Genomic DNA, 17,033 nt, shown 5'->3' on the forward strand with positions numbered 1-17,033 from the left:
TCTGTCTTACGCAATAAGAGCCCCATGGCTTCCCTACCTAAAAGCAATTAAAAAATGGATGGCATATTTGTGGTACAGTCTAATAGTATCGCAACTGGCTAAAAAGACAAGGAAAAGATAAAATTGAATATTATGGACAGCTAGCCCTCCTCTATCTTGTGGCAAAGGCAGAAATGTCAAAGAACGTCTTGTTTTCCCATACTGCCATATGAAGTTTATAAATACTGTCTCAATAGATTTTAACACACTATCCCCCACCATAAGCGGGATTGAGTGGAAAAGATAAATTACTTTCGGGAGCATAGTCATCTTGAGCACATTGGCTCTCCCTATTATAGACAGATGTATGGAGTCTATCCTTTTAACTCTGTTGACATTGAGTTAACAAGTGGCACAAAGTTCTCTTTAATAATTGTCTCCATTACAGGGCTGATCCTAACCCCAAGGTAAACTGCTGAATCCGTGTATCTTCCATCCTGCTTTATAATCTTATTCGAGCAGATTATCTGGGTCTTGTTCTCATTAAGAAGATACCCCGAGCACCGACCAAACTCTGTAGTTATTCCTATAAGGGCAGTCATAGCCGTATCTGGTTCAATAGTTGTTATGGCAAAATCATCGGCATAAGCCAGCAGCTTGGTTTCAAATCCATTACACACCACTGGCTTAATACCCTCACACCCTAATATTCTTCGTACCAGAGGATCAATATAAAGGGCAAATAAAATTGGTGAACAGGGGCACCCTTGTCGGGTCCCCCAAGAGATATATATTTTATCTGAGCTACCACCCATTAATTGAATTCTGGCTATTGGATCAGCATACATAGCTTTAATAGCCTTCATTATTTTAGGGCCAAAGCCCCTCTGTTCCAATATTCCCCACAAATAGTTCCATGTGACGCGATCAAAGGCCTTTTCCGCATCTAGAAGGATCATGGCGATCCAACCACCATGACAGCCTGCACATTGAACAACGCGATGGTCCGCCTTAAATGGCCAGTCCCTCAACCTGGGATAAACCCATGCTGCCACGGGGAAACCAAACCGCCAATGACCTTTCCCAGCCTATTGGCCAGGACCTTAGTGTAGATTTTAGTGTCCGTATTTATGAGGGCTTTTGGATGGTACAACCCTGGATCCTCCTTAGGCTTGCCCTTTTTGTGGAAGACAATAATATTCGTTTGCTTCCAGGAGTCGGGAATTTCCCCCAAACAGATTATGCCCTTCAATAAATCCAACAAAAGGGGGGCTATCACTGCCTGCAGGCATTTGTATACTTCAAGTGGGATACTATCTGGCCCTGTGGCCTTCCCTGCTGCTAAATCCTGCAATGCTACTACCACTTCACTCAGTGCCAGCTCATTACCCAATGCCACTCTATCCAGATTGCGGTGGAAGTCTTCAAATGCTCGACTGGCAAACTCCACCCTGTCCACTTCCTGATACAGATTTTGATAAAAGTCCTTAAAGACCTTTCTGATATCTTCTAGCTCCGTATACTCCTGGTTGCCCTCATGAACTTTCACTATAGTATTTCTGCTAAAGCCCTGCCTAATCCTTAATGGTAGGAGCCTACCTGCCTGATCTCCCCTCTCGTACATCCTACCCCTGTGTGTCTGATAGTCATTGGTGCTTCTCTGTGCTAAGCACTTATATAATTCTGCCTGCACGGAGCGTGAGGCAAGATGGCGGCCGCCTAGGAGGTCGTTAGCGGTGCTAGCTGGCAGTGTGGGTCCGTTTTGCTGTACGATTAGGAATGCGGGAACCCACTCCTTTAGGTCCTGTTATGATCTCCCCCCCCTGCCTCGGATGCTGTGCTCCTGTAAGTCCCTGTGGACACATCAACCCGGAGCGGCGCCTCTATTAATTAGGCACTACGTGGAAGATTACCTGGTGCGACTGTTGCATCGGCTGGCCAGAGAAGGTTTTGGTATGGCCCCGAAGGTTGCGACGGGCGGAGCTGCGTCCAAGGCAACTGCGGCAGCAGCCGCCCGTAAGGCTCGCAGTGAGGCCAGGCACGCGGCAGACCCTGCTCCCATATGAAGCTCCCCCAGACGCCCGCACCAGCTGTGCTTGCCGGATCCACTGACACCAAGGAGAGGAAGAGGTGGAGTAACTGACAGAGGAGCCGTAAAGAATCGTCCGGCGGGTCCCTCTGTAGTGAAGCTATTGCAGCAAGCTAATGAGCCGTCTGCTGGTGGGGAGGCAGGTGTTGTGGCTGAAAATGGCAAAAGCGGCGAAAACAGCCCCGGGAGAAGAAACGGTGACAAGGAGGTGAGTCTGGCATCTACCGGAGTGGTGATCCAAGTTGTCCCAGAGGGAGTGAGTCTGATGAACACTGGTCTGACTTTCAGCGCTGGAGACAAGTGTGGTGATGGGGGCGGCATGGCATTGCCTCACGTGAGTGATCCCGCTCTGGTTGTTGTAGCTACGGTGCCCCCCCCCCCGAACATCCAGCTAATGCTGGGTCACTTGAGGACTCTGGCATAAAAGGTAACTCAGGCAGCAAGGTGATCGGCGTAAAGGGAATGGGACATTCAATAAGCAAATGGTCGGTCCATTCCGGCCTCGGGAAGAAGTGGAGAATCAAACTAGCAGGCAGCTCATGGCCGTTGTGACAGAAAGTAATAAATCGATTGTTGCGGGAGAGCTGTTAGCAGATAAAAGTAGGGCTGAAGCTGAGAAAGACCCCACCGACTGTTTCTTTTCTGTCTCAGAGGGAGAGGAATGGTCGGATGACATTTTGAGCATATCACAGGGGGCTAGTAGCCTAGAATCAGACCCTGAGGATCGCCCCTTAACAGCTAAGAAATCCACAGGGCAAAATGGTATGCAAAGTAGAGGAAGGAAAGATCTATGATGGGACTATTCGTCAGCCACTCCACTTCCGGGGTCCTCTGCAAGAAAAACTCCGGTGCTAGTGGACGGTACCCCACCCCACAATCCCCCCCTCCCCCGCTGGATATTATACATCAAGCTATTCTGGCTCATAGAGAGGAAACCCGTCAAGATAGCAGGAAAGATCAGGCGGGGATGAGAAAAATGCAGGGGGTTGTTAGGAAGCTCTCTAAGGCATTCTCAAATATGGGAGAGAGTGGCGAATTTGGAGGAGAGTTGTGGCTATGGAGGTGGATGCAACTAATGCTGTAACTCTGGTGGAAGCCCATGATGCTCAAATAAAGACATGCAATGGAAACTAGAAGAGTCTGAAAACAGACAAAGAAGAAACAATCTCAGAATTCTGGGGGTTCAGGAGGGCTTAGTAGAGTCGGATACTAGGAGTTACATCATTGACCTTTTTAAGGCAGCTTTTCCTGAACTGTCTGAGTGGAATTGGGCGACATAAATCCAAAGAGCGTATTGTATTCCGTTCAAACTGCGAGCACCAGCATGATAGACCATGGGCTATACTTGTTTTTTTCTAGGAACTTCCTCCTGCGGCAATCTATTTCTGATAAAGCAAGACCGGATGCTAAAAGATCAAGTGGTGGGGTCTCATTTTTTGTACGGCCCGACTTCTGCCATATAACGGTAGAAAGGCATTGGAGGTTAAGGCAGCTTTTGAAACCTTTTCAGAACAAAAAGATCCAGGCTTATCTGGTTAATCCGGCACAACTAAAGGTCATCAATCAGGGGGTCACACAATATTTCTCTTCAGAGATAAAAGCAAAGGAGTATTTGGACTCCCTGGGCAAATAAATCTGGTTGTTGCTTCTCATTGTTGGGGGGGGCAAGGGGATGGTTTTCTGGTCACTGGTGTATATAAAGAAAAGTGGGGGGAGGTTTTAGGATAGGAGAGGTGGAGAAATGTTTTAGCTTTTCAGAAATGGAGTGGTGTGAGAAATCGTTTCTTTTCTTAGTAGGTATAAGGGTCTAGTGTAAGTCAGTTATGGATCTGTTCGTAGGATCCACTGTCCACTAGTACTGCGCACATCACATGCACAGACTATGGTCTGAGCGTCCTTATGGGGTGGTGGGGCGAAACAAGCTGGGGGGTGGGGTGGAAGGGGGTCACAAATGGAGGGGGGTTGGTGGGGAAAAGGGTGTGGTGGATGGGATATCACGGCGAAGGGTGGGATAAAAAGGGGGAAAATTGGATTGTACCTTGTGCTTTGTTGCTTTTGTTTGGGTTTATGTATTGTTTGTGAATAATAGTTTTTTGTTGAGTCATCCATCAGGGGTTTTCTTATTACAGAATCATGGGGAAAGTTAAGATATGTTCGATAAATATAGGGGGCTTGAATGATTGGAGCAAGAGGCAAAAACTGGGGAACTTCGTGAGGTCAAATCAATTGGACATGATTTATCTACAGGAGACTCACCTACCCTGGGCTAAAAAACATTTGCTAAGTATTAAAGGGTTTGATTTATTGGTTTGTTCCACACAGATGTCTACTGTTAGGGGGGTAGCAATTTTGGCCAAATCTGTTTTTGGTGGCGCTAGACGCTCCCTGGCAGACACTTTGGGCAGGTGGGCAATTGTGGAACTTGAGGTGGGGTTTACACTGTGCACAATCTATGGCTCCAACCAGGATGAACCAGAGATGTTCGATAAATTTGAGGTAGAATTATTGAACTGGCCTTGTCCCCTCGTAGTGTGTGGTGACTTCAATATATCTGCAGATCTTACAGATCTCGTTAATAATGTTAATTATGCCGGTCGTAAACCCAAGGTTTTTAGAGCCTTGTGCTCTTTAATTAATTCACATAGTTTGTTGGATGTGTGGGGGTGTAAAGAACCTCATAATCCAGGTTTTACCTATTTTTCCTGCCCCTTTAGGAAGTACACTAAAATGGACTACTTTCTTATATCTTCTTCGGAGGTGGGGAGAGTAGGTATTATAAAAATTACCAAAAGTGATCTCCGACCATAGCCCATTAATTTTTGTTTTTGAAAGTGATAAGATTACTAACTTTAGGACCATCTAAAAAGCTGGGCCCAAAACTGTTTCGATATAAATAGGTATAGTGCTTCCCGAAATAGCGTTTGGGATTCTTTTAAGGCGGCATTGAGAGGGGAGACGATCAGCCTCTCTGCTAGGTTGAGGAAAGAAGCCAGAGAAGAGCATGAGAAACTGATGGCTCAGTTGGTACAGGTAGAGGAGCAACATATGAGGGATATAACATGTGGGAAAGAGGCTGATGGCAGCCGGCTTAAGATATCGATATCAAAAATAAATGTTGTTAAAAATATTGTTTCTTTTTTATTTAAGTAAAGAAAATAAGGCACAATAAAGTAAATAATACATATACTTAAACTAAACATAGTTAAAATTATTTCAAAATGTTTAAAAATGATAAGTAATATATAAATATATATGTATATAATATAAAAATAAATGAAACATATGCATATAATATATACTTACTTATTAATATTTTTAATGATTATTTTAATAACAAATTGTGAAAACATATTTGATAAATTATAAATATATCTATACACATAATCAATAATATGAATAAAAATGAAATACATATATATATAACACATTTTTAAAAAAAAATTATTGTTAATCTTTTTCAAATTAATTATATACTACATTAACTGAAATAATACAACAATATTAGATAGCAGAGGGAATAAAAATACTATTCCAACTCCAAACAGTGCAACAGTAGGGAAAGGGTTGGATAGAGTAGGTGTAAAAATTACTATTCACACTCCAGTGAGTGCAACAGTAGGGAAAATGTTGGATAGCGTAGGGGTGAACATTACTATTCCCACTTCAGGGAGTGCAACAGTAGGGAAAATGGGAGATAGTGTTGGGGTAAAAAATACTATTCCCGCTCCAGTGAGTGCAACAGTAAGGAAAGTGTTGGATAGCATTGGGGTAAAAATTACTACTCCCACTCCAGGGAGTGCAACAGTAAGGAAAGTGTTGGATAGCGTAGGGGTAAAAATTACTATTCCCACTCCAGTGAGTGCAACAGTAGGGAAGTGTTGGATAGCGTAGGGGTTAAAATTACTATTCCAACTCCAATGAGTGTAACAGTGTGGAAAATGTAGGATAGCGTAGGGGTTAAATTAACATACTTATTAATTAAATAATTTTTGGAAAATAAGTAACATATTAATAATTAATTAACAACAAAAAAGTTATAATAAAGATCAATAAAATTAAATTAACATTTAAATAACATTAAATTGCTTCCCACCCTATTCCCCCATTAACACACAACCCGCTACACATAAAACAAATTACACAATTAATTTATTTATCAATTAATCAATTAATAAAAATTAACTACCAAATAATAATAAATGTACAATACATTAAATCACAATAACAATAAATAAAACGTAATACTTGTTTTTATAATTAATATAATTATAAATTAATCAATAATAAAAATAAATTACCAATTAGTAATTAATTAACAATACATTAATATTCAATAACAATAAATAAAAACATAATAATTAATTATAATTAAATTACTTCCCACCCAATTCCCCTACAAACCCACAACCTGCTACACATAAAAAATAACATAATTAATGTAATTAAAAATGTATCAATTATTTACCAAGTTTTATTTAATCAACAATAACAATAAATAAAAAAGTAATACATTAATTATAATGAATATAATGATACATTAATCAATTAATACAAATTAACTGCCAATTATTAATTAATAACCAATAAATTAATAATCAATAACAATAAATAAAAACAAAAATAATGTATTAATTATAAACCCACCTTATTCCCCTATAAACCCACAACCAGCTCTGATACTAAAAAGCAAAATGTACTTTAAAAAAAATTGCACATTTTTAAACATTTAATACATATATTTAATAATAATTAAAACACATTACGAAAAATGTTAAACATACATATAAAATACATACTAAAATACATAACACTAATATAAATATCGATATTATTAACAACAATATTTTTGCCAATGATATTACTTACTTCGATATTACTTACTTCGATTAAAAAATAAATGATATTACTTACTTTAAGGTCGATATTCTGGTCACCAATATTCTTGACATCGATATTGTGTCCCTACGATATTAAAAAATCGATATTACTGAAGGTCGATATAAAGAAATCGATATTTTTACTGCGCACCGTTGATAGCTTGGTCATTGAAATGTTTGCTATGATATTGTGGGGGAAAACTTGACATTACTGTATCATATCGATGTGGTTGTATGTCAGCTATTGACTAAAGCAATATCATGCGTGTCGTCTTCCGTGATGGTCCGACATGCATATGGACTACTACGGTAGACGACTGTCTTCCTAGAGGCTTGGCACACACCCTCTGCTCGGCTTTTTGAACGAGTCTTCTATCTCTACTGCTGCTAGGAGTGACTATACGCTGCACTTTGGCAAGCTAATTTTTGCATCTCATGGATACTTATGGAATGGAGTAATATCCCTGAACCCCTTCTAGACAGAAGTAAAGGGTGTTCAAATCGATTACATTTTCTTTATTTGGACACTAATTCTGAGCCTTGAGAAAGTCGTCAAATGACGAAACACGTGTCTGCTATGTGTATGCTTCATCTATGTGTCAACATATCAGGACCTGATCCAGTCATGGTCAAGAATTTGTTATACCGTTTTTTTTTTTATTGCAAATTTTGAAATTAAATTGTTTACTGACGAAATAGTCAATTGGAACTGTTTATTGAGCTGTGGTCTGTTGTTTAAATTCTCAATTTGAGGTTCTGGAGAAAGCTTTCTCCATGTACTGGGTAACACTGTTGGTGGCACAGTGTTTACATTGAGCACACCCTAAGACTGAGTTAGATTACGTTTGCAAACTCAACAGAGGTGCTGGCTATTTTCTTGAAACCACTGCCAACATTTGTATATAACCTTTGAAAGGGCATTGAAGTTCTGACTAGTATTTTTTTGTTGTGTACATTCTTGCACACGTGTTGGTTTCTTCACTTTTATTTTATGATGTACTCCGAAGGACCCAGCACTTTGAGAGCCTGACCTCAATACTCTCCCTGCTTGTCATGTGTGGGAGCTGTTTACTCTATTTAGCATTAAACGTTTTAGAAACTGAACCAAGCTTATGTTTTACTCCATTTTGAAATGATGTGGCAGCTAACCACATGATCATTGTTGTTCTTGTTGTTTCCCGACTCTAAATAAGGAATTGCAAGCTTTGCACTGAGTGTTCCCAGAAGCTTCCCACCACGCTGTACCTTACCAAGGACATCACAACTGTCTCAGACTATCGTTAATACAACGTGATGATTATTGTGCTTGATAAAAAAATTGATAGCAACTGAATTCAATGCAATAGTATTATGGGAAAATCTTCAAATGTATTCTGTAGTAAAATGTTTCTTCTTGCTTGTTCCTCATTGGTGCATATTCTGAGAACCATGTACCTGTGCAGTAATGTATGAAATCCTTTGTCTAAAATCCTACACCAGGATGTACTTTTCCTCTGTAACTAAGACCCTCATTTCCCACTTTTGTAAGATGAATCTATGCTGTATCTTTCATTAAACTTTACTACTTTCTTTGTACTTATGATCTGTATTCTTTACTGCCAAGCATTCTAATAATATATTTCTTGTATTTTTGCCTAATAGTTTTTTATGTAAATTCTTTAAAATTCTGACCTGTATCTGTAATTCTAACTGAGAATATCACAGTTGCTATTGAATTGAGATCACAAGAAATATAGGCAGATCCACTCGGGCAGCACCAATGTCCATATAGGGACTACACAGCTCCCAGTCCAAAGCGTTGGCGTGCGCTTGGTAAGGTTATAAAAAACTGGTTGAGCACCAACAATGTTCATTTATTTACAGACAACTAGTTTGTGCTGACACCCTATTCAGTGCACTGCTGTGTGTTGCCTGTAATAATATAATTACAAGAATAGGTTTGTTAACAAAACAAATATGTGCAATGTTGTTGGGAGCCATGTGTGACGATTATTAAACTGGAAAACTCTGTCACTGTCATTCCTGGTAGGCTCAAATCAATGGACTATATCTTTCAAAAAGTGTTTTCATTCTTTCCAAAATTGCATTACAAGAGTTTAATTAATTCAAGATCATTTTAAGTATTTTCCTCAAAAATGTCCTATTGTCAATGGCAGATTCAATGAAGTATAATTTTTCTAGAACACAGTACAGTATTCCAAATTTAATGGTGACAGAGTAGTCTGAGGGAAGGTATCTTTTAAGCAGTATTGACTCTTAAAAATCTAGGATACATACATATAGTAGCAAGTATATTAACAACAACAATAATAGAAAGAGAACGTAAGTATATATAGGTAGGTCTAGGTTTACCACACTTAACTTCATATACATGTAAATTGACTACATATATATATATATATATATATAAATATATATATATATATATATCAACTCATAAATCCTGTCGCTTGAAAATTTCAGCAGCAGTAACCACACGAACTTCTCCTTTGCAAAAGGTAGCCTTTATTCCAATTATAACGGCTAACACTGTCTCTTACAGGTTCCACTGCACTACATAACTGATCCTTGAGCGATTTAGCTCTTTTGAAAGTCATTTGTGGGAAGGCTTCTACGTATTCTGCAATCTCGGGATATGTTTTTAATACTGGCCAAAACTTATTCAAGCTTGAGACAGAATAGCAGGAATACAAGGCTTCTACACATGTAGAAATTGTAAAGCCTGCAAGAATAATAGGAATTACAAGGAAGTCAGATTGTCGCCCAATACACAACCATTCAAAATACAGGAGCACACATCATGCAATACAGAATTTGCAGTTTATGCATTGTTCTGCCCATGTGAGAAAGCATACATAGGCAGCACAATTCACAAAGCAAAGATTAGGATAGTGGAACACCTTAGGGCACTAAAAAAGGGGGATAAAGCATATCCGATTGCCAGACATTTTCAAAGCCATCACAACCAAAATGCAAATTTGCTTAGTTTTTGTGTGCTTGACATGATAAAACATGACAAAAGAGGGGGCAATAGAGTACAGCGGTTACGTAGATTGGAATCAAGATTTATTATAAGGTACCAGACATTAGCTCCTATCGGTCATAATTGCGACAAGGAACTAGAAGTCCATTTAGGTTAGATCAAGATACAAGATGACAGATTGTAGGAAGTTGAAGTTGTATTGCATGACCAGAATATGATTAATACATTGTTTCAAGTTTTTAGGGCTACCAATGTTTAGACCATATAAAGACTCTTATTCGATATAAATGCTTAGACATAATGACACATTGAATGTCTCGAATTTTACTAAGATTTTAATCACTAGTGGTGTATTGAGTTATTGCCTATGGGTTTTTCTATATTTGTATATTTCTTTTAGAACGTATAAGAAACTGCGGAGATGAAGATATGTTAAAAGTAAAAGCTGTCTTCTATTGGATAATTTTGAAGAGTAGCCCACAGTGGCGATGATAATTGGTCAGAATAAGAGCTTAATGACTGACCTTACCAACTCACATGGCCAGCCATGTATGAGTCAGGATGTTAAAGGTCCTCCCCTCTCCTTACCAACTCACATGGAACACACTAGGCGAGGAGAGTTACTTGAAATTTTCCTTGCAAGATGGAACCTATACGAGACAGGCTGTGGGAAGGGTACAACAAGGTCCCCTACTTTTAAAGGAAATGATGATGGCACCATCATAGATTATATTTTTATGTCTTCTTTTTTGTTGAATATTGTGATAATTTATTATACAGAGGTTTCAGTGTTCAGTGATCACAATCCTGTTTTACTTGAAGTGAAGCATACAGACCTACTTTCACTTATAACGGTGACCCATAGGGGGGGGGGTAAATGTTGCCACTAGAGACCAAAAGCGTAGGTTGAAATGGACAAAAATAATCCCTGAAACATTTCTTCCAGAGGTCCTGTCTAGAGTGGAGGATGAAGTTGCCATCTGCTTAGTAAACCGAACTCAGAAGAAAGAGGTTATAGTGGAATTTGATAACATCTGTTCAGAAATAAATCATAGTTTACAGAGTGACTCCAGGCTGAGGCCACATATGGGTAAAAGATGGTTCGACAAAAGATGCACGAAGGCGCATAGGGATTTACTTAAAGCACTGAAGGCTACGCCTAAAAATCGTGTTAATATAATTGATGCAAGGACTGTATACAAAAAAGCTATCTCTGAAAGAAAAAGGGATTTGAAAAATACAGCATGGGATCAACTTCTTGACCCTGGAACACTAAAAAACAGTGGCTTATTTTGGAAAATTATAAACCAGCCACTTTTTTCCGAGGATGAGAACACTCCCCTTGACGCTAATATCCCAGATGAGGGCTGGATTAATCATTTTGAACAGATCTATGCTGAAATTAGCAGTGCTGATGTCCCAATAGTCACCTATGAAGTAGGAGAGGGGAATTACAAACCAAAGAGGCTCTTGCCATTAATTTTGAGGCAGTAGAGGTGGAGAGGGCAATAGAGATGACTATGAAAAACAAGGCACCGGGCCCTGATGGGGTACCTGGAGATGTCTTTAGATATGCCCCGAAATTTTGGTCTAAAGTTTTATGTAATGTTTTTAATGCTCTGAAACAGGATAATATCCCGGCCACCTGGAAAAAATCTATCATCATACCGGTCTTTAAAAAAGGTAACAGGCAAGACCCCTCCTGTTATAGACCGATTTCCCTGATTGACTCTTCAGTGAAAATATTGGGCCGGGTTATTTTATTTAAACTGAATGATTGGCTAAATGAAAAGGGGGTTTTATCAAACGTTCAGTATGGTTTTAGACCAAAAAGGAGCACGATAGACCAAGGACTTTATCTACACCTATTGATAGATAAATATACTAGGGCCAAGGAGGGGTCCATGTACCTGGGGTTCATGGACCTCTCGTCTGCTTTTGACCTAGTAAATCGCACGAAATTGTGGCAAATTCTAATAAAGATGGGTCTATATAGGGCACTGGTTAATCTTTTAGCGGACTTACATACTGACCTTATAGCATCCGTCAGAGTTACCTCGGAGGGACGATGCACGAGCCATTTTAAATCTGAAAGGGGGGTGAGGCAGGGGTGCATATTGGCTCCCCTCCTTTTCACCATCTACATAAATGGCCTAGAACCAGCCCTAAAGGAGGCAACTCTTGACGTCCCTCGTGTAGGAGAACTTGGAATACCAGTCCTTCTATACGCGGATGACGCCGTTTTGCTTTCACGGACTGGTGTTGGACTCCAACGCCTCCTGGATTCCTTTGAAGTCTTCATGGGATTGTTGGACCTAAAAATAAATGTAAGGAAGTCCCAAATTATGATAATGGGAAAGGGAAATAAAAACAAAATTTCGAAAACATTTACTTGTGGTAAGCAAGAGCTATGTAGAGTAGCCACTTTCCCATATCTGGGGATAACTTTTGACGAGAGAGGTACTTGGGGTCCTCAGTTAAAAAATAGAAATATTTCCCTCGCTAGATCAGCCTCCGCTTTACAGGGATTTGCGAAAAAACTGGGAGCTAGGCCTATAGCAACATTGTTAAAAATTTACAATGCAAAATGTCTTGCTGTGGCCACTTATGGGAGTGCAATTTGGGGATATTGTTCCCCTGATAACATCCAGATTACTGAGAACAAATTCTTAAGAGCTGTTCTTTCAGTTCCTCAGTCCACTCCAACATATACAATCCATATTGAATTAGGAGTAGGATATATTAAAGACCAGATTAAAGTGGCTCCGGTTTTAACATGGTTAAAGACTTGGTTGAACCAAGAAATCCCCCTCAACCATAGTATATTAAAAGACTGTATGCAGCTAGACAGAGTTAATAAAATTCCTTGGTTAGCCTATATAAAAGACAGTCTTGTTAAGATAGGGAGACCAGAGCTCTTCTTTTCCCCGGATTCTATAACAACTAGGGATATTGCTTTGATTAAAGGTATGATGGGCGATCTGCTAAGATTGGAGAGGGAATGAATGGAATTAGAGAAACCAACGGTGAGGGCTAGCATTATTTTGAGTACTCAGGCTGGCCCAGAATTGTATTTAACGACTGTAAATAAACCTTATCACCGTTTTCTTTTAACTCGTTTTCGTTTTAATTTTATCCATTTGCTCCTCGGACACTTTCCAATTTGGAGTACCCCAGAAAATGCGGCTCCGTGTACTTGTGATAATTTTTCGACCCAGAACACATTACACTTCTTGATGTTCTGTGATCACTACACGACAGTAAGAACAAAATACCTGATCCCTATTTTAAAGGAGGTAGGGTTTATTCAGGTCAGACCAGCTCTTATGTTCCTACAGTCATTGCAGACCCCAAGGGCTATGTTCCATGTTGCCAATTTCCTAGTGGGGGCTGTTAGGATAAAGAAGAGGAATATGATTAATAACTCTTCCGTCATGGTACTGTAATGAATGTTAAATTGTATTAACTATATCAGAGGAAAAGTCCACTTCATGATCTGTTTTCATGTTTTTGTAAACACAATGAGATTTTGTAAATACCATGAGATTAGGATGACTGATTTTAATGACCTCTTTTTACGGCATTTTAACCTATTTTAACATGTTTTTATAATAGAAAATATTTTTGTATTCTATTTGTAAATATATTGGATGTGTTACTGAATCATGATTTTTATCTTGTATTTTTAATCATTAACTATGTACTCTTTTGTTGTGAATATATGTATAGTGCTATTGTCTTTTTATGATATTGATTTATCGAAATAAAGTATTTTGACTGACTGACTATCTGAAATAGCGGCTATATTATATTGTTTGCCCACTGGGGCAGGATATATTAATTAAGCATCCGATCGAGTGCTGTGAAGAAAACACGATTACCTACAAAGGTAAATTGTAAATTGAAAGACTTGCCGATTGTCAAAAAAAGCCCTTCGATAAAGTTTTGTAAACACAAAGAAACAGAAAGAGGCGATTAGATAAAAGCTATGGAATCGCCAGGGAAACGTTACAATTATTGGTTGTGACTTCATTTACCTCCCTGTATAAAAAGAAATAGAAGGAATGCTGAATGCAAATATTTCATGAACACCGCAGTAATGTTATGTTTATTTTGTTTACATTATGTCACAGCAGTTTGAGTCTGCTTTCTATCTTTTTGGTGTAACTTGTAACATGTTTATTTAAAAGCCTATCACAAACTGTTCACTATCACTCGTGAGCAAGGGAAGAGGATTCCCGAAACGCGTAGAGTGTTTGCCGTTATACTTGGAATAAAGGCTACCTTTTGCAAAGGAGAAGTTTGTGTGTTTACTGCTGCTGAAATTTTCAAGCGACAGGATTTTTGAGTTGATTTATGGGTTCGCGACCCACACACGAACCGCCGTCGTTAAGTGGCCGGAGCATGGCGTGACTCAGCGACAGCTGAGCAAAAAGGAGTTTTCATACATATATATATGTAGTTCAGACATGGCCATATGCAAATCAGTCTGACCCTGTGCCTCATGGGAACAGTCCAGCCCGAACTGCCAAGCCATGTCTTCCCTGGACCCGAATCAAGCATCCTAGGACCGGTTTCTGGCTATCAGCCATCTTCAGCCAGGATAGCTTGACTCCAGTGGCTTAGTGAGCACGGGACCCACGTTTGGGTATACCCTTCCCACATAGGGTGAACAGCAAAACACACAAGATGATAAATGGAATGTTGCACAATGGCAAAACATTCACCCCAGTCACAGATCTGGATTTAATCCATCGTTATTTTGCTCACCAAGCCACCCCAGTTCAGACATGGCCATATGCAGAGTCAATACTGCTTAAAAGATACCTTCCCTCAGACTACTCTGTCACCATTAAATTTGCGTGACCAAGCCGTAATGGCGAAACGCGTCGCAGTACTTTCCTCATCTGCTGAATACATTTTTGTACACTGCAGCCCTGGGTGTCCCGTTTTCATCAAAAAATGTTTTTGATGTGTGGTGGAGTGAATATATATATATATATATATATATATATATATATATATATATAAATTCAAGATACGTAAAATATATATCAATTCAAGATACGTAGATATGGAGTTTAGGATGGTAAGTCTCTATTTACTTATATTAAATTACAGTCACAATAGTTTTGTTATCAATATTATTGCTACAATATTTTTGTAGCTCAATATTTTTATGGTCAGTATTCTGTGACACAACTATCCTTATGTGAGAATGAAGCTCCCCCTTTACCAAGTTTAGGAGGTGGACACCATTATTCCTCTGACCATCAAGAAAATACTTTGATAGGTCGGATTCCTACCTCGCAGTGCTGTATTTGTAAAAATGTACGTGCCAGAGCCCTTGCCAGCGCTGCCAATGCCAGTCCCAACAAAACTACTAACCATCACACTTCTACAAGTGTGACAATGTGGACAATTCTATACCATCCCAAAGCTCTAAAGCTCTAAAATAGCCTGGACGGCCGGTATTAACAAATTTGAATGTATATGAAATCATTATACACTGTTGACATACTAACCTTAAAAATAGACAAACAGTGCCACCATGTGGTCAGGTGGCATAAGTGTGTGTGTTGAGAATTTAGGGGCCCATTAGGATGGCGGGCGGATCGCACCCGCCTGGCCGGGCATAGCCCCCGCCTGCCCGGCAGAGGCGATCCGCCCGCCATCCTGCCATGAATGACACCCGCCACATTAGGATGGATGGGGGTCCGCGGCGGATGGAAAACCTGTATAATATGGTGGCGATGTCTGCAAGACACTGCCATCGATATTATGATGCGGTCATTGAGCAGCCTTTCCGTGGCGGAGGCTTGTGATCTTTGCTGTTGGTGGCCCGTAGTGGGTCCCCTCGTGTTGGGGGGGTGCACATGGGGGGAACCTATGGTACGCCCCTACATTTGCATGCACAATGTGGCAGGCACCGCGCGGTGCCTGTCACGTTGTGCATACAAAAACACAAAATACATTTTTGACATTGCGGCGGGTGCTGCTTACAGCACCGGCCACCGCAATGTTAAAAATTGCGGTGGGCGGTGAGTTAGGTTTCTCTAACACGGAAGAGAGACACCACGGTTCTACCCCCGCTGGCGCTCCACACAGGTTGCCAGTACGACGGATGTACCCGTTCGTCATCCTTTTCCTTGATTCCCATCATAAGCTACACTGCACATTTCTCCCGTTCATGCCGGGTTGGAAATATCACCGGCTACGAAAACTGTTATACTCTATATCACCAGCAGCCCTGAAGAGTCACGAGCTACTTACTCGCTTGACGAAACACGTGTCGGCTGGTTGCTTTTGTCTTGATGTCACCCCTCCAGAATGGGAGGCTTAATACATTTCTTTTGAAACAAGCCATCTTTATGAGTCCATCTTATTTCATTGATTATTTCTTTGCTTGCTTTACCTTTGAAAACCTTTAAAAGACAAACTTTTCGTTACGTGTGCACAGGACTTGTTTGTACTCAGTAGAGTACTTCATCTTGTCGAGCTTTGCAAATTGATATCTGCCTTACTTATAATGGAGATAGATGTCTATCTCTGTCTCTAGGAAAAAAACATCCACTGCATCAATATACGGGCCAACAGAGGGTGGAAAGTCTGACAGAACTCACACTCAAAGTCATCTGGGCTTGAGTCCTTGTTCAACATCTTACCCCTGAAATCGCTCTGCACAGTTTTCCTCTGTATCAGGGATCCCAGTAACTCCCACTGGCTACACAGTCACTGGAAATGGCAACTTGTTTAGAAAGTCATCTTGTCCTAAGAAGAATTAATCTCCCTCAGAGTGCCAAGAACAGTAAAAGTGCCTGAACATTTTAATCTACCATTTACTTTCTAGACCAAGAGCCTGTATGTTGTCCATAGTGTGGTACCAGAATATCATTGCCAGAATACCATCTGACCTAAATATTGTGTCCTAAATATAGTTTACAAAAATATATGGAGTTAATAATAGAAAATCTGTACCCAATATGAGATTTTTGTAAATGATATTTAGGACATTATGTTTATATGAGGCGATATTTCTGTTCTCCAAATTGACCTTTTGTTTCAGAGTCAACAATGACCCCTTTGACCTATTTTTAATTAATAA

The 17,033-nt window shown here is 39.8% G+C and overlaps 1 protein-coding gene across 2 annotated transcripts in view; it reads right to left on the reverse strand.

The window, feature by feature from the left end:
• LOC144782779 (exocyst complex component 3-like) overlaps positions 1 to 17,033 on the reverse strand; it is a 380,915-nt gene that overhangs the window by 6,883 nt on the left and 356,999 nt on the right. Inside the window, exon 11 of one of the 2 annotated variants that reach the window (XM_078662073.1) lies at positions 6,980 to 7,030. The exons of the other annotated variant lie outside the window; for it this stretch is intronic. Coding sequence (XP_078518199.1) covers positions 6,980 to 7,030 — 51 coding nt within the window. The remainder of the gene's footprint in view (positions 1 to 6,979; positions 7,031 to 17,033) is intronic. 2 annotated transcript variants of the gene reach the window in all.

Source organism: Lissotriton helveticus, chromosome 9, assembly GCF_964261635.1.
Source record: "Lissotriton helveticus chromosome 9, aLisHel1.1, whole genome shotgun sequence".
Classification (NCBI taxonomy): domain Eukaryota; kingdom Metazoa; phylum Chordata; class Amphibia; order Caudata; family Salamandridae; genus Lissotriton; species Lissotriton helveticus.